This window comes from Neophocaena asiaeorientalis, unplaced genomic scaffold (assembly GCF_003031525.2).
Source record: "Neophocaena asiaeorientalis asiaeorientalis breed wild unplaced genomic scaffold, Neophocaena_asiaeorientalis_V1.1 scaffold119, whole genome shotgun sequence".
Lineage (NCBI taxonomy): Eukaryota > Metazoa > Chordata > Mammalia > Artiodactyla > Phocoenidae > Neophocaena > Neophocaena asiaeorientalis.
In genome coordinates this window covers 3,124,684-3,147,785 of record NW_020175821.1, presented here as the reverse complement: position 1 = coordinate 3,147,785, position 23,102 = coordinate 3,124,684, and the positions used below count along the sequence as shown (strand labels likewise).

Sequence of the window (23,102 nt, the reverse complement as noted above, 5' to 3'; positions counted from 1 at the left end):
CTATAACAAACATAGAAAGGGGATTATAATCATGTCTAGTTAAATTTGGTTTATTTCAGGTTTGTACCAAAATATATTCCGGGCAACTCCTCAGATCATCATTTTCACAGTCTCATAAGCCTTATGCACTGCAGTCATTCCAAAAGCTGCCAGGACTCTGGAAGTCAAGTAGTCCAGCCCCTCGGCCCAGGAATACAGTTACAATCCACATGATAGGTTGAGAAGAGGCGATACCCGTGGACTCTCCGACCTTTTATCCGGGTAGGTTAGGGTGTGATTTTAGGACTATATACTTTGGTGTTGAATATTAATCAGTGAAAAAGAGAGAAGTTCTATGTTTTGTTCCTATAGCTAGCTCTCTGGAGTTTCATCCACCTCACCAGCAGTTGGAAGACAGCTTTCAGTGCTCTACCCACACTGTACCCTAGGGCAGGTGTTATACTAGTCTTGGCTTTTCAAGAATTCACTTTACGGAGAGAGTAACAGAAACCCGGGCCTCAAGTACTTCCCCAATTTCAGATTAGGTAACGGATTAGAATAAGTTAACCAGTAGACAATAAGAAGAAGTTGGGGAATGGTGGCAGGTAGCAGTCAGACCTAGGAGTCAGGACACTCCCTTAACCAGTCTTGCTCAGTTTCCTGATCTAAGCAGAATCTAAGCGAAAAAAGACTTGATTTTTTTAGACTTGATTTTTTTCCCCCTCAAGTCATGAAGGCCGTTGAAATGTGATTATTCTCCTAAAATTACTTCCAATTCTTCCAGGTCCTTCTGGAAAGCTGAATCCTAGGGAGACAAGAGAATAAGACTAGGACTCAAAATCTAAGCCAACATTTCCAAAACCATTGGTACCTGAGAATGGGCCCTTTGCTTCCTTGCTAAACTGTTATCATAGTCTTTTTCCTACTTTCCCAGAAGAGCCTGGAACCTACGAAATCTGTCTCCTCCCCTAGGGGAGATGTATACGAGACAGCACACATGCAAAAGGAGGAAATAAGACCTCAAGGGAAGATGGTCTTTCCTGAAAGGGTGACATAATGACTCAGTGAAGGATCCCTGTGTTAGTAAAGGTCTTAAGTATTACCTCTTTAGTGACATTGGGCAGCTCCAGGGCCAACTTCATCCACCGTTTAGCTTCAGGGTTTTTCCCTAGTTCTCTGTAGCACTGAGAAGAGACAACAGTGAAAACCTGGGAGAAATGCCACCAGGAGACTAGGAGGGGATGAATATGTGTGCCCTCAGGAGTTCCTAGAAATATCAACACACATACTTTCATCTATGTTGAAATAGGCAGGTGAGTTTACCTTGGAAATATATATCCTTCCTGCTTTGGAAAATCCTGGCTGTAGTTCTTCAGCCTGGAGAAGGGAGAACACATTTCAGTGAGGTGTTCCAAAGTCCAAGTCGGGCTAAAGTTTATTACAGAGTTCCAGTCCCCAACCTGGAGACTGATTCAGTGAATCTATATTTTTTATAAGCTTTTCTGATGGTTGTGATTTTCCCATAGAACAGGCACACATAAAACTGCCCTCTACTTAAAACCCCTTCCAATAATGTCCTTAGGAAAAATAAGGTCACTCTGGCTGCTGTCCACCCTTCCCTTCCTTCCCCAATACCTTTAGGAAGCTCTGGAGGGCATCCTCCACAGTGGCACCGAGAGGGCTTTCACACAAGGCTGTCGCAGTTTTTTTTTCTAGCCAGCTTAGGTGAGAGACCTGCCACCAAGAGATCAAGGTGTGACTAAAAACTCAAGTACCTTTAGGAACACTGAATGTTCTGTACTGAAAGCAAACAGGGCCAAATAGGACTGGGTCTAATCACCACTAATGTGACCACTTAGAGGAAATAACACATAAGCCAGACCAGGCTGAGGACCCTGCTCTTCCTTGTAAAGGTGATCAGTGTCTCAGGACAGTTAGTTAGGGCCCTTATGTCAAGCCCTGAAATTTAGCTTACCTGGTAGCACCACCTGCCAAGGAGAAAGTATGCCATGGGGTTTTCTGGCTTGAGAGCAATGGCTTTGTCCACATGCTCCTGAGGGGAAAATATAAATATAAGCTAACATCAGATAGCAGAATTACTAAGGGAACAGAGGCAAGTCACAGAGGCTGCAGGAACACCTTTGCAAGGAGCTAGGATGCAGCAGGGAATCTGGACTAGACCAGCACCGGGGAAGGAGGAGAAGCCTTTCCTCACCTTGAAGCTAAAGCCACTCTGGATGCGCCTCTGGATGCCCTCATGCTCAGCCAGCTGACCACAAAGCACTGCATACCTAGGGGGAAGCAGCAGCAAGCTCAGGGACAAGGACTGAGTACCGTCCCTGCCAGTATTGGGATTCCCACCCATGGGCAATTGCACTGCGCCTGCATCCTTATCCAGAGATGAAAATATCATTTCCATCTGTACTTAATTCCTCTTTTCACAGACCTGTGGTCCCAATTCATATTCTTTAGCAGATACAGTGGTAGGCTCACAATTCTCCAAAGCACCCTAGGTACAAAAAAGGTGGGTCTTCCACATTAAAGCTCTCTTATACTTAATATTTAGGCAAGGTCTCAGTCCAAATTTCCCCTCATAATGAGTATAGCCATAGCTATCATAAACACTTAAGCAGGTATCTAAAAATCAGCATCAAAGTATAAGAGACCTGAGTACACTGCTTTTTGTCTCCTGAGCAGACATTGAAGAAGAAGGTCTCATTAGCCTTGGAAGTATACAGGTATATCACTGGGAAGCTGTTTGGGAATGGGATTCTCTAGGAATTTCTAATGTTAGCTTGGGAACCAACAGAAGCAGAGGAGGAAGAAAAGGCCTCTGATTTCAGCCCTCTCCTCTACATCCTCCCTCCCAGGAGAACAAAGGCAGCCAGCTTCCTATCTTCTGCCTTCAGAAACAAAGGCAGAAGATATTACCCCCATCCCCTCTGCATCCTTTCTAGAAGCACAGTTGACAAATGAGTGTCTAAAGGCCCAAGTTGCTTTTTTGTGTACTCACTAAATATCTGGGGGTATTTGTATCGGATACTTCCAGAGGCTCATTTCCAGTTTAGTCCAAACAGCTGTTCCCCAGGAAAAGCTAAGAAAGTATGAGGTCAATTTCCATCCTTGGGACCCCAGGAGCCCCAAGAGAGCCCACAGGGAAACAGCACCTGTGACACCCAAGAAACAATGACCTGGCCTCTGAGAAGAGGCGCTGCAGAGACAAAGTTTCAGCAACAGATAGAGAAACAGCCTCTCCCAGCTCACAGTCTGAGGGCAGGGTTATGGGAAGTAGGGAGGTGGAAAAGGAACATTTTCACTAAAACTGAGGCGCTGGAACCACGCCCCCAGGACACAGGTTGCCCCTGACCCACATGGGTTGGCAGAACTTTGCCTCACGTCAGACCACAGACAGGGCTGATGGTTTTGTAATATTAGTGACTGCTGAACTTCCTGGGGGTGAGCTCACATCTACTTTTCCTCACGCGAGCCAAGCGAAGAAGCCAAAGTCCACCACCAGCCAGGGATTGCAAGCTAGGGGAATGAAGAGCTTGTATGGGAGAGGGGAACTGCCACCGTCCCAGCCTCTCTGAGGAGCCAAGAACCCACAAGTTCTGTAGCCAGGGGTGACTACCAAAGCTACTCGTTTCTCCAAGCTTCACCAGAAAGAAAAACTATTCCCCCTTGCCTCATCCCCAAGGCACTTCCCAAAGCAAACTCCCCTGGGTCCCTAGCTTGGGGAAGGATGGGACATATGAAAATAAAGGCCAGAGCTCCCTCTCCTGGTGCCTCTGGCAAATGCCTCTTTGGCCACAGGGCAGAGAAACAAAAGGGCTCTCCTCCACTCTAACCCATGCTGGCTCTTCCTGGGAGCCTGCGGGGTGTTATTACCACTGGTGACACTCAGCATTCTCATTCCCCTTCTCCAGAGCGGCCTCCGCTGCTTCTTTTCCTGTAAGACAGAGGTGATCCAGAGTTGACAAGGGCTCCCATGCACCCTTGCACGGGAAAGGCTGTGGGAAAAATGACTGCTTTTGCTCTCACCAACCCCTACCCGAACGGGACTTGTAAATACTTATGCACTTGAGCAGAATGAAGAGCTGCAAATAGCTTTTCAGGGATGACTTCTGCTTCACCTTGTTCTCCCTATCCATCATCAGCTGCCCCAAGCTCCCTTATTTTTATAATACCTACCTGATATGCTTGAAGCATTTCAAATATAAAAGGACTCAAAAGCAATCAGAAACTGTCCCCAATAGACCGTTACCCTGGAGAGTTTTTGATTTGGGGTCTGGATAGGCTTCACGGTGTCCATGAATCCCACTGAAGTTGTATATAATTTTAGGTATATGTGCATTTTATTGAGGAGAGGGTCCACAGCTTTGATCAAATTCTCAAGAGGGGGACTTCCCTGGTAGCGCAGTTGTTAAGAATCCGCTTGCCAATGCAGGGGACACGAGTTCGAGCCCTGGTCGGGGAACTAAGATCCCACATGCCTCGCAGCAACTAAGCCCATGTGCCACAACTACTGAAGCCTGCGCACCTAGAGCCCGTGCACCACAACAAAGAGTAGCCCCCGCTCGCCGCAACTAGAGAAAGCCTGTGCGCAGCAATGAAGACCCAGTGCAGCCAAACAAATAAACATTAAAACGAATTCTCAAAAGGATCCATGATCTAGGAACATTAATCATGGCCCTAGGCCAGAACTCCTCACCAGAGCCAAATGGACTGGGATCTGACCAAAGATGAGTTTCATGTAGTTCTTCCCCAAGTTTTCCAGGCACCCAAACTAACAAATCAAGGCCTAAACACATGTAGGCTCTTGACAAGGGTCCCCTAGAATGTCAAGGAGCTGGAGCCCTTCAGATGAGGACCATCACGCCTACACATGGGAAAAGAGAACACTGCAAAATGGGAAATCTGATTAGAACAGAGAGGGCTTCCATAAAAAAAATGAAATAATGCCACCTGTAGCAACATGAATAGACCTAGAGATTATCATACTAAATGAAGAGAAAGACAAATATAATATCACTTATATGTGGAATGTAAAAAAAAGGATACAAATAGGGACTTCCCTGGTGGCACAGTGGTTGGGAATCCACCTGCCAATTCAAGGGACACGGGTTCGAACCCTGGTCCGGGAAGATCCCACATGCCGCAGAGCAGCTGAGCCCACGCACCACAACTACTGAGCCCGTGTGACACAACTACTGGAGCCCACACACCTAGAGCCTGTGCTCCGTAACAAGAGAAGCTGCCGCAATGAGAAGCCCCTGCACCGCAATGAAGAGTGGCCCCCACTCGCCGCAACTAGAGAAAGCCCACACACAGCAACAAAGACCCAATGCAGCCAATAAATAAATGAATTAAAAAAATTTTTAGAAAAGGTACAAATAAACTTACTTACAAGACTCATAGAAAACAAACTGGTTACCAAAGGGGAAAGAAGGGGGGAGGGATAAATTTGGAATTTGAGACTAACAGATAGAGACTACTACATATTAAGTAAACAAGGACCTACTGTATAGTACAGGGAACTATATTCAATATCTTGTAATAAACTATAATGGAAAAGAAACTGAAAAAGTATATATATGTATAACTGAATCACTTTGCTGTACATCTGAAACATTGTAAGTCAACTATACTTTATTAAAATTAGTAAAATTTTTTAAATGGTGAGGGCTTGGAAGGGAAGACAGAGAACAAAAGTAATGGGTTGAGGTGATAGGCTGGCTATTCTGAAATGTTTCCTCATGTTTAAGTGATAGTAATCATGGTATAATTTTGTATATGCAACAAATACATTTAAAGAGGGCAGATGAGAACCCTACATTCCCCTATCCAAGCAGAAGAACCATATGGCTCCACCACTGAGGGACATTTTCTCTTAGGGGACTTCTCCGCCCCCTTCAAAGCACTATCTCACTAGGGAAATAACGGTGAAGAATGAGGCAAACCAGTTCCCGCTGCCTCCTGGTGGTCCAGCTTCTAGAGAAAGAACAAAATAAAGAACTTAAGGTCCAGCAAGGTTGGTCCTAAAAAGCTAGAATCCCAGAGCAGAGTCTTCAAAGATACTGCATAGTCCTCTGACCTCCAGGAGGAACAGATTTGTCCAAGGTGCTATACTCAGGAAGCCAGACCAGACCAGTGCAGGCTTCGCTGCTAGCTCTAATCACTGCCCCACCTCCACCTGTAGGGTTCATGTTGGCTGTTAGTACACAGAGATGATCAAAAGGGAAAGGAAAGGTGGTTGTTGCTACCAAAAGTGCAAAAAACAGCCCCAAAGGCTGATCAGAATCCTCACCTGAAATTTAAGAGGGGAAGCAGAAACTGTTTTGAAAAGAAGCAAGCTGTGTCCCCTGCATCAGTAGGAGGACTCTCAACCACTGTGCCACCAGGGAAGCCCCTCCAGGGACTTTTTTGAAGATCTATATCAAACATTCAACTCAATTGACCTTTCTATATTGGCAGAATTCTATAACTGTTTAGAATAATGATCTTGAGGTACTGTCACTCTACATTATCAAAGATTCAGTATTTGCAGGACTGTACTTATAAAAGTGGGAAAGCAGTTAACTTAACTTTGGATAACTGAACCACAAGATCTGGAAGTCCACTGATGGTGCCTGACTCAAAGGGTGTGTAGGTAGGCAGGACATATCACCTTCCCCATAAAACCAGTCTCTATTTTTAAAGTCCCAGGGTTCTCAATGACCTCATGACAGAGAAGGACAGGCCTTGAACCTGGCACAAGTCAGATGTACCCTACACCCCCAGGTACAGATTTTGACAACAGAGTTGCTAAGTAGACCCCAGGGACTTCTAACCTAGCAGTATTCTCCCAAACTGCTCCTTCTGGGCACTCACCAAACATACTCCACTCATTCTTAAACACCTGCCCCACAGGCTCCATAACTGAAACCAGATTCCTAAGCAACAGCAAAAAAAACCCTCAGATTAAGAAACGTTGTGCCTTTTGTAGTTGAGGAATGAGAACACAGAACTGTGCTAATATGATACAACTACAATTGGCCTTGGACAACGTGGGGGTTCAGGGCACCGGCCTTCTGCCCGGTCAGAAATCCACATGTAGTTTATAGCTGGGTCCAACCAACCATGGATTGTGGATTGAAAAAAAATCCACATATAAGTGGACGTGTGCTGCTCAAACCGCTGTTGTTCAAGGTTCAGCTGTACTCCTAAAGTCGTGTATACCCGTGTGACTCAAGCACCATGCCATGCAGAGAAGCAGAGGTTGCTCTCTGTCTCCAGGAGGAAGCAGGGGTCTCTGGGAGCCAGTCTGTCCCAAAGAGTAGTAGAGCCCCAGCTGTACCGACAGCGTGTGTCTTGGTGGTTCCCCTGGGCCCCAAGCTGATGGGCTGGCTCCACCCTCAGAGTCAGTCAGTGGCCTTCCCACCAGGAACCTGTCAGCACTTACCACTTAGGGCATAGGACCTCTTCTCACCTGCCTCCTCAGCAAGCTCACACATGTCACTGTAGGCCCGGGCCAGGCGCCAGAGAAAGTCCTGCTGGCTTCCATGCTGCAAACCAAACAGAGGGATAAGGCCCCCTTCTCTCAGCTGCAGAGAACTGGGGCTCGACCTTCTCCCCACACCCTACCTTTGAGTGTGTTATGCACACTGACATCAGGCCACCCCACGTAACCTCTCACCTGCAGTTAGCTGATGACATTATCCCTAGTCAACAGATTGTACAACCCACAGAGTGAGGGCATTCTGGCCTTTTAATACTGTGAGGAAGAAAGGTCAATTCCAACATGTAATGAGGCACAACAACAGAGAAGTCTTGCTAACAATGAAAAATTTGTGAAAATGCCCAAGAAAAAGGAAATTCTAACTTTGGAGGCATTTATAGCCAGGTGAGCATAAATTCTGGCAGTGAACCTGAGAAGGGAATTGTGGTTGAGTGACCTAGTGACCTAACACTTGTCACTTGTGATGAAAGCTTTAAATGGGGTAGGCAGCTGTGGCTCTGCCTCAAGGGAAATAAAAGAGGGAAAAACATTCTAGTTCTTTCCACATTTCTCCTTAAGGTGAGAGGAGGAGCTCTTCTGCAGTAGCTCTACAGGAGGCAGCCGACTGCCCTGGGTCTGGCAGAGAAAGCAGCTCTGGGGCAGGCAGCACACAGGGCCGGTGCTCAGCCTCCCAGGAAGAGGATGTACAACCCTGGGTGCAGATGCAGACCTAGCCACCTCACCCTCACTTCCCTTCCCACGTCACCTCGCAGGGTCAGTGACACATTCGCGGGGGGTTAGTGGGGGATGGAGGACAGACAGGCAGTTGGAGCCTCACCACCAGCTTGTTGTTGAGCAGCAGCTGCAAGCCCTCCCGCTTGCCCTGCTCACTGCCCTGGCGCAGCTCGTCTGCCTGCTGCAGGAGGGCCAGCACATCTTCTGGGCCAGGGGAGCCACCAGCCTCCAGGGCTTCAGGTGCCGGGCCTGAAGCCACCTCCAGGTCCAGAGAATCCTTTCTCCCCATCTTCACGGTCTCACAGCTCACTTCATCTTCCCCGTCGTCATCACTCTCCCTTTCAGAGTCCCGCTCATAGTCAGACTCAGCGTTGGCTGTTGTGTAACTGTGGCAGAGAAATGTAAGTGACAAGGTCAAGGGAGGGATTCCTTAGCCTCAGATCCCTGGGGTCTTGCTTCCACCCACAAAGAGGCACTCTCCACGGCATTGTTGTCCAAAGCACCAACTAAGAAGCATTCCCCTCCACTCAGGGGCAGGAATTAGTCCTTGAGAGAAAGCTTCCTATGGGAAGTATGGGCTGGGGCCCTGTGACAGTCAGAGGCCAGTATGAGAATCCCCTGCTTAGCTACCACCAAGTCTGCCAGAAAACAGACAAAAAGAGAAAGCCTAGAAAGGTATGTACCAAAATGGCAGGAGATCTCGCAGGGTCAAGGAATTAATTTTCCCCCCTATACTTCAGTATTAGATATGATTGCTTTACTGAGCATGTATTCTTCTTATAAATAAAGAAATAAAAGTTTAAGATAAAACCTTAAGATGGTGGAACGAGGGGAAGATGGCGGAAGAGTAAGACGTGGAGATCACCTTCCTCCCCACAGATACACCAGAAATACATCTACACGTGGAACAACTCCTACAGAACACCTACTGAACGCTGGCAGCAGACCTCCCAAAAGGCAAGAAACTCCCCACCTACCTGGGTAGGGCAAAAGAAAAAACAGAGACAAAAGAATAGGGACGGGACCTGCACCAGTGGGAGGGAGCTGTGAAGGAGGAAAGGTTTCCACACACTAGAAGCCCCTTCAAGGGCGGAGACTGCAGGTGGCTGGGGGGGTGGGGGGGGAAGCTTCGGAGCCACGGAGGACAGCGCAGCAACAGGGGTGCGGAGGTCAAAGTGGAGAGATTCCCACACAGCGGATCGGTGCCGACCACACTCACCAGCCCGAGAGGTTTGTCTGCTCACCCGCCAGGGCGGGCGGGGCTGCGAGCTGAGGCTCGGGCTTTGGTCGGAGCGCAGGGAGAGGACTGGGGTTGGCGGCGTAAACACAGCCTGCAGGGGTTAGTGCACCACGGCTAGCTGGGAGGGAGTCCAGGAAAAGGTCTGGAGCTGCCGAAGAGGCAAGAGACTTTTTCTTCCCTCTTTGTTTCCTGGTGCACAAGGAGAGGGGATTAAGAGCGCTGCTTAAAGGAGCTCCAGAGACGGGCGCGAGCCGCAGCTAAAGGCGCAGACCCCAGAGACGGGCAGGAGACGCTAAGCCTGCTGCTGCCACCGCCAAGAAGCCTGTGTGTGAGCACAGGTCACTATACACAGCCCCCTTCTGGGAGCCTGTGCAGCCCGCCACTGCCAGGGTCCCAGGATCCAGGGACAACTTCCCCGGGAGAACGCACGGTGCGCCTCAGGCTGGTACAACGTCACGCCGGCCTCTGCCGCCGCAGGACACTGGTCCACAAGAGACCTTCCAGCTCCAACTAATATCAAACGGCGAAAATCTCCCAGAGATCTCCATATTAACACCAGCACCCAACTTCACTCAACGACCAGCAAGCTACAGTGCTGGACACCCTATGCCAAACAACTAGCAAAACAGGAACACACCACCACCCATTAGCAGAGAGGATGTCTAAATATGGGAACATATGTATAACTGATTCACTTTGTTATAAAGCAGAAACTAACACACCATTGTAAAGCAATTATACCCCAATAAAGATGTTAAAAAAAAAAAACAACCTTAAGATGTAGGTGGAGCTGATCTCCTGAGCTAGATGGCTCACCAGGCTAAGGGTCTGTCAATCATTTTTGCTTTATCAGCCAAATGCACCTGCCAGAACCAACATGGGTGGGTGCCAGTCTCTGCGGCCATGGGCGGCCACAGATACCCACATTTTCTTTCTCAATTCAGTGTATACCTCTGTCCCAAGTCAGCAACCAAACCTAAACCACAACAGGAGTAGCCCTTGAAAACCCTGGGAAGTTGCCAGGGCTGGGGAGGGGCCCTTTTGCAGCTGGAAGCAGGAAAGTAGAAAGATGTGAACAATCCCTTGGGAAGGTGTCTATGGGGCCACTATGAGCCAGATGTCTCCTAGGGAGCCCAACCCTGATGCAGCCACTGAAGAGGAAGCCAAGTTTCTCTTGGATCTTGGCCTCCACCAGCAGCTGATTATGGTGTGTTCCCTAATTGCCAAATGAATCAGACAAAAACTGAGTAGAGCAGAAGATAAGGCTTCCAGGGGTCACAACCAGATACCAAAGAGCCCTCCAGACTGAGTGAAGGAGAAGCAAATTCCATCAAAGCCAGAAGGTTCCAAGGCACAAGGAAGATCTTTGAGTCACTTAAGGATAAGCCTTTCTCTGTCCTGAAATGAAAGGGGTAGGACCCCTATGACTGGAGCGATCAGACCTGAAGGAGAGACATGTACGAATAAAGTCAATACAAGACAGCCTAAGGTCAGGGGCTGAATGCTGTGGGCCGAAGTGCTGTCTTCCTCATCCAGAAAGCCAGAGATGATGAGGGGGCCGGCTCCAGAAGGCAGCAGGTGAGAAACCAGACTTGATGCCCAATCCACGCATGCTGTTTCTTTTTTGTGTGTGTGTGGTACGCGGGCCTCTCACTGTTGTGGCCTCTCCCATTGCGGAGCACAGGCTCCGGACGCGCAGGCTCAGCGGCCATGGCTCACGGGCCCAGCCGCTCCGCAGCATGTGGGATCCTCCCGGACCGGGACACGAACCCGTGTCCCCTGCATCGGCAGGCGGACTCAACCACTGCGCCACCAGGGAAGCCCCATGCTGTTTCTTTATAGAGGAGCTTTCAGACTCATTTAACAAAGGGGCTCCAGTTACATCTATTACAGGAACTTTTGAGGTACTTGTAGGTAACCTGTAACCTTCCTAACCTTGCTTTTTAAGAGGTTATCCAAGTATCTCTCCCCTCTAGCAATTTGCAGTAAAAACTTTAGAAATTAAAGGGACAAGGAAAAGTGGTATCAGATTTCACAACCAACCTGGGTGATGATGAGCAAGACCACAGAGACAGCCTAGAGAAACTCGCTACCAATTCCTAGGCTTAGACAATAACCTGCCCCAAACGAGAAAGTCAAATCAGCCAAATCAGCATCTACCAGTGCCCCTACTCAGCCCAGCCAGGCCCAAAGGTAAAATGAGTAAATGGATTTTTTGGGGGGTGCGAGCTTGAGTCTCATCATCTCCCAGTGCAAAAAGGAGACCCCGTTCCCTGTTCAGCTGAAGGCTACCTTGGCAGATCAGGAATCTCCCGGGGGGGGACCCCTGCTCTCATCCCTGCTGGAGCACAGGCATCAGCATAGTCTCTCCAGGGAGCTAGGCTAAGAGGAAGGTCCTGCAATGCTGTGATCCTGCTGGGTCCTAATGGCCAGGAAGCTCACTTGGACAAGGAAAAGGAGAGGTCAGGAGGGGCCTTGCTGCCCCCCAGACTGAGAGCTGGTAGAGCCCTGTGAGACAGGGAAGCTCTAGCGAGGCCGGCGTGGTGAGGAGACCTTTTATTGCACCTCAGCCCCACTTCAAGGAGCTCTGCCTCACTCATCTGCAACCCTGCTGCCTTACATGCAGCAGGCTGGCAAACACTTGTTGAGTGAATACAGACACCGGCCACCTGGACTTCCATGGGCTTCCAGCCCCATCTCTTCCAAAAGATAGTTTTCACGTGCCAGAGCTCAAGGGCTGCTGTCTCGACATTCACAGCATTCTCTCACATTTCTTGGACCACCAACCCAGCCTCTGGAGAAATCCACCAGAGAAAAAGGGGTGGCCCTTTTGTTTAACATGCCCGGCAGCTTTTGAGATGAGTCAAAGCCTGCAGAGACCTTTGAAAAGGCCCTTTGGACCTGTGCACTCAGGAGGACACACTGTTCCCACAGCAGGGCGAGGACCCAAGGCTCCCTTGAAGCAAGGAGGCCACCTCTACTCCTTGAGGAGAGCCCCCAGGTCAGTGATCAAGAACTCGGTTATAGACGCACCCCCTCCTGGCAATTACTTTTCTTTCTTTCAACTCCTAAGCCCCATTAGAGGTGCTGAGCTGAGGCATTCAAAGACAACCAGGCCTGGGCCCTGACCCTGAGAGACTCTCAGTGGTGGGGGAAGATAAGACCTAGCAGAACGAGGTGATAAAGGCCCAAGAAGGAGTGGCAATGAGGTTGCAGGCAGTTGCTCTTGGCTGGGATGCCTGGGAAGGCTTGCCAGAGGAGCTGTAGGGCAAGTTAGGTTTTGACAGGGAGGGAACTAAAGCTGTGTTTGGAACAATGCTCTGAGGACAAGCTCACGGACCCACCCAGTGATTCTGACTCTACCACATTCAGTTGATCCTCTGGGAGCTCAAAGTTGCTATTTATTTGGAAGAAAGAGGGAACACAGCTTTCAGTGGAGTAGAGTAGCCCATCAAATCATCTTATTCTTTCATCCCTCAAAAAAGCTCTCCTTCCCCAGGGCCCACATGTTTAAAGTCATTCCAGACCAGTCATTACAGAATTCTGGTCTCCTCCCAGAATTCCCCCTGGACCATAACCATGGCAAAATGAATGATTCACCGTGGCCACTGCCCCAGATAGCAGCCAGCTAAACCAGAGTCTTGAACCATGCACGACCATCGGCTTCCACATGCCTTAGGGTCGATCATGGGGCTGAGCCTGCTAGAGCTGTAATTAAGAAAGACACCCTTCCTCTCACACCACTACAGGTGGCTGGCAGCCCAGTCCTGCCCTTTATGGCCTTGGGAGCCCCAGTGAGCATCCCAAGCTGTGAAGCACCTGCACGCTTCCCTGGTTAATCACTCTGGCTCTCACTACCCCCAGAAGTTTGTACAATTACTAAAGATCATCACTAAGGGGTTTGAGTTCTAGTATCCTGGTCTTGGGCAGAGCTGTGACCTCTCCTTCTGTTCTACAGTTATAAAGTTCAAATGGCAAGTGATCGGCTTCCTTGGGTTGCATAGAGATGCTCCTTAAGTCTCAGGGCCCACTATCAACTATTTTGTCCTTTCTTTTCAATCCAGACGTGTCCATTTTTATTTTTTTTAATTAACTAATATATTTATTTATGGCTGTGTTGGGTCTTAGTTGATGCACGGGGGCTTTTCCTAGTTGCGGCGAGCGGGGGCTACTCTTCGTTGTGATGCGCAGGTTTTCACTGTGGTGGCTTCTCTTATCGTGGAGCATGGGCTCTAGGCACACGGGCTTCAGTAGTTGTGGCACACAGGCTCGGTAGTTGTGGCTTGCGGGCTCTAGAGTGCAGGCTCAGTAGCTGTGGCACACAGGCTTAGTTGCTCCACAGCATGTGGGATCTTCTTGGACCAGGGCTCAAACCCATATCCCCTATGTTGGCAGGCAGATTCTTAACCACTGCACCACCAGGGAAGTTCCCAGATGTGTCAAATTTTAATTTCATTTTTGCCCCCTCTAACACAGCCCTCTGGAAGCATGTTTCAGCCCAGAGGTACTAGGTAAATTGAATAGAAAAGGGCTACTTCTTTGAGCCCTTGAGAATACAGATAATAGGGATCAGACAACCCAGGCAACAGCAGTCATGAATGGAGGACCAAAGCTTTTTACCAAGACCTCACTTATTTCAAGAGGCACCTGAGCAATAGTTAAATTCAGCACAGATGCCCAATGGCAGTGACGTAGAAAAAGAGAGAAATACTACTCTTAATTTTCTTAGAAAACCAGATAAGGAGGCAGGAGAATATAATGGTTCAAACAAGAAAACAAGGCTGAAACTTCTGAAGAAGATGTACTGAACAGACCGTACTGCTCTGGAGAGGTCTTCCCTGGGCAGTGAGCCGTGGCAGCTTTTTTTTTTTTAATTAATTTATTTATTTTTGGCTGCATTGGGTCTTCGTTGCTGTGTGTGGGCTTTCTCTAGTTGCGGCGAGCAGGGGCTACTCTTTGTTGCGGTGCACAGGCTTCTCATTACAGTGGCTTCTCTCGCTGTGGAGCATGGGCTCTAGGTACGCGGGCTTCAGTAGTTATGGCTCACAGGCTCTAGAGCGCAGTCTCAGTAGTTGTGGCGCACGGGCTTAGTTGCTCCGTGGCATGTGGGATCTTCCCAGAACAGGGATTGAACCTGTGTCCCCTGCATTGGCAGGCGGATTCTTAACCACTGTGCCACCAGGGAAGCCCCTGAGGCAGCTCTTAATCAATGGGAAGACCTGCCCGTGACTGCAGGCGACATGTCTTCTTGTGAAGGCCCTTCTGTGCCCTGACGACCAAGCCATGCCTCAGAAGGCAGATGAGCCTGGCTGAGCCTGTGCTTAGGAGCTGTATAACCCTGGGAAAGCATGCATCAAACCTCGCTAAGCCTCAAGTCTCTGTCTGACAAACAGGGCAAAGAACATCACCTACTTCACAGGAACCTTGTGAGGATTAAATGAGGAAATACCTCTGAAGTGCATTGTACAGTGTCTGTTACAGAGGAAGGATAAACAGTAGTTAATACTATAAAGTGTTTTCAGCTGAAGAGGGACAGGCTGCGAAGATCATCCTGAATGGCTGGTTTTAGCTTTTAGTTTCTGTGTGCATGTTTTTAGCTAAACCAGTCATTCTGACCTGACAGAAGGCTTGACTGTTCACTTCGCCAGGCTCTTCCTTGAGGAGGAAGAAAGGTCATCAGAGGCCACCAAGGAGAGACCAGCCTCTAGACCTCACATAGGCCACCTGGATGACGGGACCTCACAGCAGAGAAGGGCAGATGCTGCCACCTACAGCATCGGGCACCCCAACAAAGATATTCATTCAGACTCCATCCTTGGGACCAAAGTTTCAAAATGGCATTAGTGGTTTAAAATCAAAAAGCCCTTTGCCTGCCCAAGTTTGGGGGTTGTCCACCAGACTCCTGCCTGCGGCCCTGTCTCACACACAGTAAGGCCTATGGTCAGACCTGCTGGGCCACCAATTACTCAGGTGAGTCACCGCCCACCTGTGAAGATGGCCAAGATGCATGAGCAGGCCTCTCCCATGGGAAGAGAACTTCCTGAGGGAGGGAGAATGCTTAGTGCTTACAGAGCTCTGTAGACCTGGCCCAGCCACTCAGTGAAGGAAACAGTCTTAAGACAAAGCTTACAAAGTCCTTGTGGTAACACAGGGAAACGCCCAACCAATGTTACAGGAAAACGAAAGTAAAAGATATAATAACTACATAAAAAACAAACCTACTCGGAGGAAAATAACAGATGCAAGCACTAACCACTGTTAACATTTCAACTTGTCTGGATGACATAAGGTGGATGGTTTTTCTTTTTTAGGTACGAAGTGGTGTTTTTGTTTTTGGTGGATGGTTTTTCTTATTTCAACTGTTCTGTATTTCATTTATTTATACCCTTACCTTGTTCCAAAAATTATTTACAGCAGCTTGGTGTGAATTTTCCATTATAAACATTACTTTTACAAAACGTAACCTGGCTGAAGCTACAGCTGTCTCCAGGAGAGAAGACTCACCCGCCTTCGCTCTCAGCATCTGTGAACGTGGCTCCCGAGGTGGCCGTGAAGTAGACAGAGCTGGAGCCGGTGGAGTCACTCCTCTCCCGGGCAAATGTGAACCTTCGCCGCCGGGCCACTTTCTGGTTCTCTTCCAGGTGGGATCTGAAAAGCAGGCTCGTTTCTAGAAGGTGCCATTGGGCCCCATCCAGCCTGCCTTTCCCCTCACCATGAGGGAGCCTCTTACTACTGCTGCTCATTAAAGAGCTAAAAGCAGAGAAAATCCTGGGTCTCTACCCTCAGGAGAGCAAGCAGGGCAGCTCACTGGCCCCAGCCTGCACGGCAGACCAGGTTAGTCAGAACAAAGCATTTCAGCTGCTACAACAGGCCATGAGGGCCCAAAAGCAGCAAGAACTTGTGCAAGGCAAGGAATCAAGCACATGGCTTCCCTGCCAATTAGGTGAGAAGCTATAAAACTGGCTTCGTCCTGAGACGGGCGGACAGCAAAGGCTGAAAAGCTGTAGGGACAGGGAAAAGCTGGGGAGCGGGGGACAAGGCAGAAAAGGAGGCTGCATTACTTACCGGACCTCGCCCACAATCTGCCCAGCAAGCCCCTGCAGGCTGCGCCTCAGCTCCTCCACCTCCCCACGCAGCGCCAGCAGGCTGGTCAGTACAAACTCCAGACGGCCCAGCACCTCCTCCTGCCCTTCTCGTGGAAGGCTCGGAAGCACCGCAGCATCACCAGCCTCACCTGGAGCTGCCCGCAACGGCCTCACTGCAGGAAGGAGGACAGGAGACATTGATGCCCATGGGAGAGAGTGAGGAAACGATCTCGCACCCAGAATTCAGAAACACTTGTTTCTCACTGGAGTTCAATTTACAAAGATCTTTGAGGCTCAGAGAGCATATGTTCACGAGTCCCAGGTAATGATCCAGAAAAAAATCAAGGTCCCAACCTCCAAACAAGAGCCCTCTGTTCCAAAAATCTTCCACACCAGGGCCCTTCAGCAGTACTGCATACCATGGCAGATCATGTAAAATGCTCACAAGAGTGTGGTATCCAGAAGGAAGGACAGCTGTCCTGCTAGAGTAAAAGAAAACCCTTTATCTGACTATATTTCATGCCCAAATCCCAGGCAGTCAATACTAACCCACAGCAAAATTAAAATGGAGCTCACTCAAACTCTGATCTTTCATTTTACAAAGAATGGCAAAGAAAACTCTGAGCTCCTCTCAAGAGCTTCATTTAGTATCATCAGAGAGGGGCAAGGAGAAAAGGAGCAGTTACTGAGAGAAAAGGTACACTGGGAAAAGCCCACCCAAACCCCATTGGAAAAACACCATTGCCGAGCCCTGAATTGAGCTCTAGGTAAATGCTAACAGTAAATGCTAGAAAACTGACAGCTACCTAAGGCAAGTGGACTGGAAAATGTAAAAACAGAGAAGAAACCAGTAAGGCAGGACCCACAGTCCAAGCAAGCATAAAGCTGTTAAAGGAAATCTAGTAACAATCTAGGCCAGATTACAATACACACCCAACAGTGTTCCAGTAGGTAAAGCAAGAAAGATCCCTGGGAATGTGGCCACTTTCTCCCAACCTCAGCAGAAGAAACACTAGAGCTAAGAAATTACAAACAAACAAAATACAAGGAAAAGAAAGGAAGGACAAGCACATTTGCAACACTAGGTTACTACCTAGTGCTATAAAATGCTGACAAATGATTGCAATCTAAGGTGACAACTCTTTGAAGACTTCAAAAACGAACTTTTCCAAACCATCTGGCATTTGGTAATCAGAGGCAACACTTGTTCCCAATTAACACAGGGCGAGATGATTTGAATGCTCCTCTATCACACACACCTGGAAGTGGTTTGAACCAGCCCTAGATGCTCTGCTCCAATTAGTTAAGGAAAGTTTTTACAAAACCGAAAGCACTACCCATTTCAGCCGTGGCTGGCTCCCAGCCATATTCAGCTTAAATTGCAGTAAGTGCACTCCCATCCCCATGCTGTGGAAAGTCCACAGGAACAGGTGACCAGGCCACTCAGGAGAGCAAGCAGCACAGCTGCCACTTACTTGCTCTGTGACAGCCTCGGGAAAGTTACACAATCTTTTTCAATATCGACTTATAAGAAGGATTTTAAAAACTTGGCCTAGATAGTCTCCAAGGTGCCTGCAAAATTTAACACCTAATTTAATACATAAGCCTCAAAAATTTTTAATTCCTACAAGACTAGTTTTTCCTTTTACCTTCTTTTGGACTTTTCCTCTACTTATTAAACAGCTCACCCACACTAATCAAGTGCCTTTAATATATATATAGCACTCCTGTGGCCAGAACTAAACGTGAAAGCTAAGCCTTTTCGCAGTATACTTTCCTGCGATTACAGGAGAAAGACGACAGAAGAGGAAGACTGCTTTTCCTTTTCAATAAACTTTCCCCAAACGTGAAACTCTCGGGCCTTGCACCCACCCTCCTATTCCTTCCTCCGTTGTCCTGTCCCACAGATTCTGCTAAAGGCAGCCCCGACCCCAGGCCCACCCCTCAGCAGTCACTGAGGCCGGCCTCAAGAGACCGTCTCCTACCCTGGCGTCCAGGCTCTGAAGTCTGCATGTAGTCCAGGGAGCTGGGCTGGCTCTGGCTCTGGCCCCGTTTCCACCGCTGGCTGTAAAGGGCACATAGGAATCCAAGGCCCGCGGCGGTGCCCAGCAACAGTCCTAGCCCGGCGCGGGTGCCACCCAAGGCCCCCAGACTAGACATGCTGCACCTGCAGCCCGCGTGAGCCACCGAGAGCAAGCGGGAGAAGGAGGAGGAGAGATTCATGAGCGTGGTCCACCCACCTCCAAGGTTGAACCCCTGGAGATAATCTTGCCCACACCCTGGACACCCACCACCCTCACCCTAGTCCCGACCCTAAGGTTTCTGCTAGCCCCGGACCTGGCTACCGCGCGGTTCAGCCGGCCCGGACGCAGCCTCCCCTCCAACACGCCCCCTAACCCTGATTCCGGAGTCAGGTTGCTGGGCCTCCAAACTCCTCCCCCAGCCTCACGACACTGCAGACCACAAACCCGCCGCCCTGGCTGCAAACCCCTGGCCTCCCCGCCGCGCCATTTGAAGGCCCCCTGGCCTGTCAGGAGCTCAACTCACACTCCTACTCCGCCGCTCACTACTGCGGCAGCAGCCGCCGCTTCGCGCTGTCAATGACCGTGACGTCATCAAACGGTGCCGACCGTCAGCCCTGCGCGCCTATAGAAAGGCGGGGTGAGAAGGTCACCGAGGCTCCGCCTCCGGCGCAGGGTTTTTTCAGGGGCGGGGCCATGGGCTCTGCCAGAGGGGAGAAACCTGCAGAGAGTAGGAAAGGGGGTCCTAGAATGGGTTAGAAGCCGGGAAGAGGGGGAAAGCTGGGAGACCCCTTGGGCTGGATGCTAGAGCAGTAACCCCCACGGTCTGGCCAGCTGAGGTTCCATTTCCCTCCATTTACACCAGATTACTTAGTGTTCCCGGAATATGCTCCGCGTATTCACCCTTTCTAGCTTTTCGACTGCTGCTTTCTGCCTAGAATGACCCTTTCTCTACCTGGAAAACGCGACCCCCCTCCCACCTTTCCTTAACACTGGGTCATAACTCAGACTTTGTTTGATTTCAGCTTAATTTGTTTATGCATTTTTACCCAAACCATTTACTAAGCACTAGACAATAGTGACTGGCATTTCAGATTAGAACTGATAAATTGTTGATTATCCACAAGAGGTCCCTGAGTCCCCAGGGCCAGCTTCTGCCAGTTGAAACCTAAAAACTTTTATTGTAGATGCACACCCCATCATTAAAAAAAAATCTTAAACCTTACATTGTCGTTTTAACATTAATCAAGGACAGGGTTATAAAAACTTTTTTATTTCCAGAATGTAAATGAAATTCATTCCTCTAATGATAACATTTTTTAACATTTGGCTGAGGCTGAAACTTGGGTTTATCTCTGATTGCTTAAATTGGTTCAGATACCATTTCAGGTTTTTTTGTTTGTTTTTAATCTGAGTTAATCATTTTTTTCTACCTACCTGTGGCCCATAGTTCCTTCTATAATTCTATTTTACTCCTGTGATTTTATGCAACTTGTAATTTTAGAAACTAAAAAGACATGATTTTATGCACTATGGTTCCAATTTTATCATCAGCATTCCTTAAAAGTTAAATTTTAGTTTAGTGGGAGCTGAAATATCTAGACCAGTCCTTCCCAAATCCTTTACTAGATATTATTTATTCACTTTTTAATTGTGAGATATTTTACACATTTGAGAGACACTTGTTCAGGGAACTAAGATCCCACATACCACAGAGCAACTAAGCCCGTGTGCCACAACTACTGAAGCCCGCGTGCCTACAGCCCGTGCTCTGCAACAAGAGAAGCCACCGCAATGAGAAGCCCGTGCACTGCAACGAAGAGTAGCCCCCACTCACCGCAACTAGAGAAAGCTCACACGGAGCAATGAAGACCCAACACAGCCAAAATTTAATTAATTAATTAATAATAATAAAGAGTACATTTGATGCATAGGTACATTGCAATGAATCACTGAAAAGCAATGAGGTACCCATCCCACTGCCTAAGGAACAGAACTTCACCAATACCTGCTACTCATTTTTAAGGACTCGGTTTGTTTAGTACCTCTTGTGATACACTAAGAGATTAACTATGTTGTCTTGGTGGTGAGAAAGGAATGTTTTTAATATCTTTTCCATATTTTTCCTCATTTTTCTGAAATAAGCATGTATTTCTTTTCTAATAAGAAAAAATATTAACTTTACTTTAGAGGGAATAAAAACCTGTTTCCTCTGGGAAACTTTTCCAGACCACCATCTTAGTGGAATTAATCTTTTTATCTTTCTTTGCTCTTGAGGCTTGTTTACCTCTATAACACTTGGTTCCATGATTATTTGCTTTCTAGTCTGTCTATCCCACTGGGCTGCTCACTCTTCCCTGATAGAGTTCATGCCTGATTCATCCCCTATGCCTAGCAGAGCTCTAATGCAAAAGCCATCCATAAAAGTTGAATGGAGAAAAGAAGAAAATAAAGAACGACCAATATCCAGCCCGTGCCACACTGACAATGCTTTTGTTACCAAACCAGGTTTGTTTGCGCAACGTGTGGCAAGCCAAATGCTGAGACACAGAGGTTTGCGGCAGAAAAATAATTTATTCACAAGGCAGCCAAGCCAGGAGATGGGAGAACAAATCTCAGATCCGCCTCTCTGAAGGTTTGAGCTATTTATGGGATAAAGAAGTAGTGTAGACTTAGGCATGGGGAAAGGTGATTAGAGGTAGGGAAAGGTGAGGTAAATGGTGTTTTGTGCAGGCGTATCTGGATTATATGCTTCTTCATGGGATGCATGTTCAAAAATGGAGGGGCTTAGTGTGATCTGAGAGTGGACTTTTGGCCTTCTAATGTCAAAAAGTTGTTCATTGGACACCTGTGAGGGCCCAGCTTTAGGGTCAGTGGTCCCAACCAGCCTTAGCCAGATTGAACTGACCAAGAGCCCATTCAAAGTTCTGAAAAAACAAATTAAGCCCCTGTTACTATAGCAACCCATACTTCAGAAGTGTTATCTGTAGGGGTGGTTAAGAAGTCTTGTGATATATTACCCAGGCTATGCGATGCCTGGAGGGTATGAAATTAAACAGGGTAAAAAAACAAATTAAGGGTAGCTTAATCTGTGAAGGTAGTTTACAAGCAGAGGGGTTTTTAACAAGCTGTTCCTTATCTGTTGTTCTGTAAAACGGGCTGAAGAATTTCTGCCAGTCACAAACCTCCGTTAACACTGTGGACACAGTTTCATTTTCATAATGAAAGCCGAGTTGTAGAAGAACAATTTCTCCTCTTTTTACAGGGAAGGGAGATCTGCCAGATAAACTCATTGTGGCAAGGGGGGAGGCCAGATGGGAAAACCAAGTAGGGGAATTCATTTCCTCCTGGATATTAGAGATGTTATCCAGCGTGCATGCGTCTGCCAGGGGAATCAGCCGCGCGCTGGGTGATTCTGGATGGAACGCTCTATCTTATGCTGCATCTGCAGACCAGTTTTGCAAATGTAATAAATCCCTGGCAGTCTGAGATAGGCACTGCCCTCCTGTCTCATCCCCACCCCTCAACGGCCCAGCCTGAGAGAAGAGAGTAGAGCAGACCCCAAACCCCTGTCCTGCTCTCTGCCCAGAACACGAGAGCCTTATGTACCTAGTTCTTTCAAGAGAGGCGACATATGCCTTGGGATGGTGGCCTTACCTCTTGTGTCTAAGCTCTAATACGCTTGACACTTAAAAAAAATTTGTTCTTGTAAAATATTTAATGGCTACAAAATAATACTTATAATACATGTATAAAAACTGAGTACATTTATAACCCTTTGCACGCCGGTCCTAGTGTAAGAAAAAGAACATCATTTTTGTCTTTTAAGAACCCTGCTTTCGTTGTTTTGTGTATATTGAAGAATCCTTGCATCCCTGGGATAAATCCCACTTGATCATGGTGTATGATCTTTTTAATGTGTTGTTGGATTCTGTTTGCTACTATTTTGTTGAGGATTTTTGTGTCTATGTTCATCAGTGATATTCCTCTCTAATTTTCTTTTTTTGTGATACCTTTGTCTGATTTTGGTATCAGGGTGATGGTGGCCTTGCAGAACGAGTTTGGGAGTGTTCCTCCCTCTGCAATTTTTTGGAAGAGTTTGAGAAGGATAGGTGTTAACTCTTCTCTAAATTTCGATAGAATTCGCCTGTGAAGCCATCTGGTCCTGGGCTTTTGTTTGCTGGAAGATGTTTAATTACAGTTTCAATTTCATTACCTGTGATTGGTCTGTTTACCATATTCACAAATTAAAGAATAAAAACCAGGGGCTTCCCTGGAGGCGCAGTGGTTTGGAGTCCACCTGCCAATGCAGGGGACACGGGTTCGAGCCCTGGTCTGGGAAGACCCCACATTAGTTGCTGTGGAGCAACTAAGCCTGTGCGCTACAACTACTGAGCCTGTGCTCTAGAGCCAGTGACACCTGTGCTCTAGAGCCAGTGACTCTGCAACTTCTGAGACCGTGTGCCACAACTACTGAGGCCTGTGCACCTAGAGCCTGTGCTCCACAACAAGAGAAGCCACCTCAGTGAGAGAAGCCCACGCACCACAACGAAGAGGAGCCCCCG

At 48.0% G+C, this 23,102-nt stretch overlaps 1 protein-coding gene across 4 annotated transcripts; it reads right to left on the bottom strand.

Moving 5' to 3' along the window:
- Positions 1-34: 34 nt before the first annotated feature.
- On the bottom strand, positions 35-19,208 carry RMDN3 (regulator of microtubule dynamics 3). 4 transcript variants are annotated; one of them, XM_024732493.1, is made up of 13 exons: positions 19,064-19,208; positions 18,502-18,683; positions 16,497-16,689; positions 15,936-16,079; positions 8,295-8,577; positions 7,421-7,523; positions 3,868-3,928; positions 2,195-2,270; positions 1,955-2,032; positions 1,615-1,713; positions 1,303-1,356; positions 1,083-1,163; positions 35-784 (listed from the first exon to the last, which is right to left on the bottom strand). In XM_024732493.1, the coding sequence occupies exons 2-13, from the start codon at positions 18,674-18,676 to the stop codon at positions 731-733; spliced, it is 1,401 nt and encodes a 466-aa protein (XP_024588261.1). In that variant the 5' UTR covers positions 18,677-18,683; positions 19,064-19,208; the 3' UTR covers positions 35-730. The 4 variants fall into 4 exon arrangements, with proteins under 4 accessions (XP_024588261.1, XP_024588262.1, XP_024588263.1 ...); XM_024732494.1 differs by lacking the exon at positions 19,064-19,208 and adding an exon at positions 18,914-19,016; XM_024732495.1 differs by lacking the exon at positions 19,064-19,208 and adding an exon at positions 18,854-18,867.
- Positions 19,209-23,102: the final 3,894 nt, after the last annotated feature.

Excerpts from the sequence above, each read along its gene's own strand:
- RMDN3 (XM_024732493.1), bottom strand. The coding sequence starts at position 18,676 with ATGTCTAGTCTGGGGGCCTTGGGTGGCACCCGCGCCGGGCTAGGACTG. Across the intron at positions 7,524-8,294 it reads TGCTCAACAACAAGCTGGTG|CATGGAAGCCAGCAGGACTT; the intron begins GTGAGGCTCCAA and ends TTTGGTTTGCAG. Across the intron at positions 1,714-1,954 it reads TTGGCAGGTGGTGCTACCAG|GTCTCTCACCTAAGCTGGCT; the intron begins GTAAGCTAAATT and ends TCTTGGTGGCAG.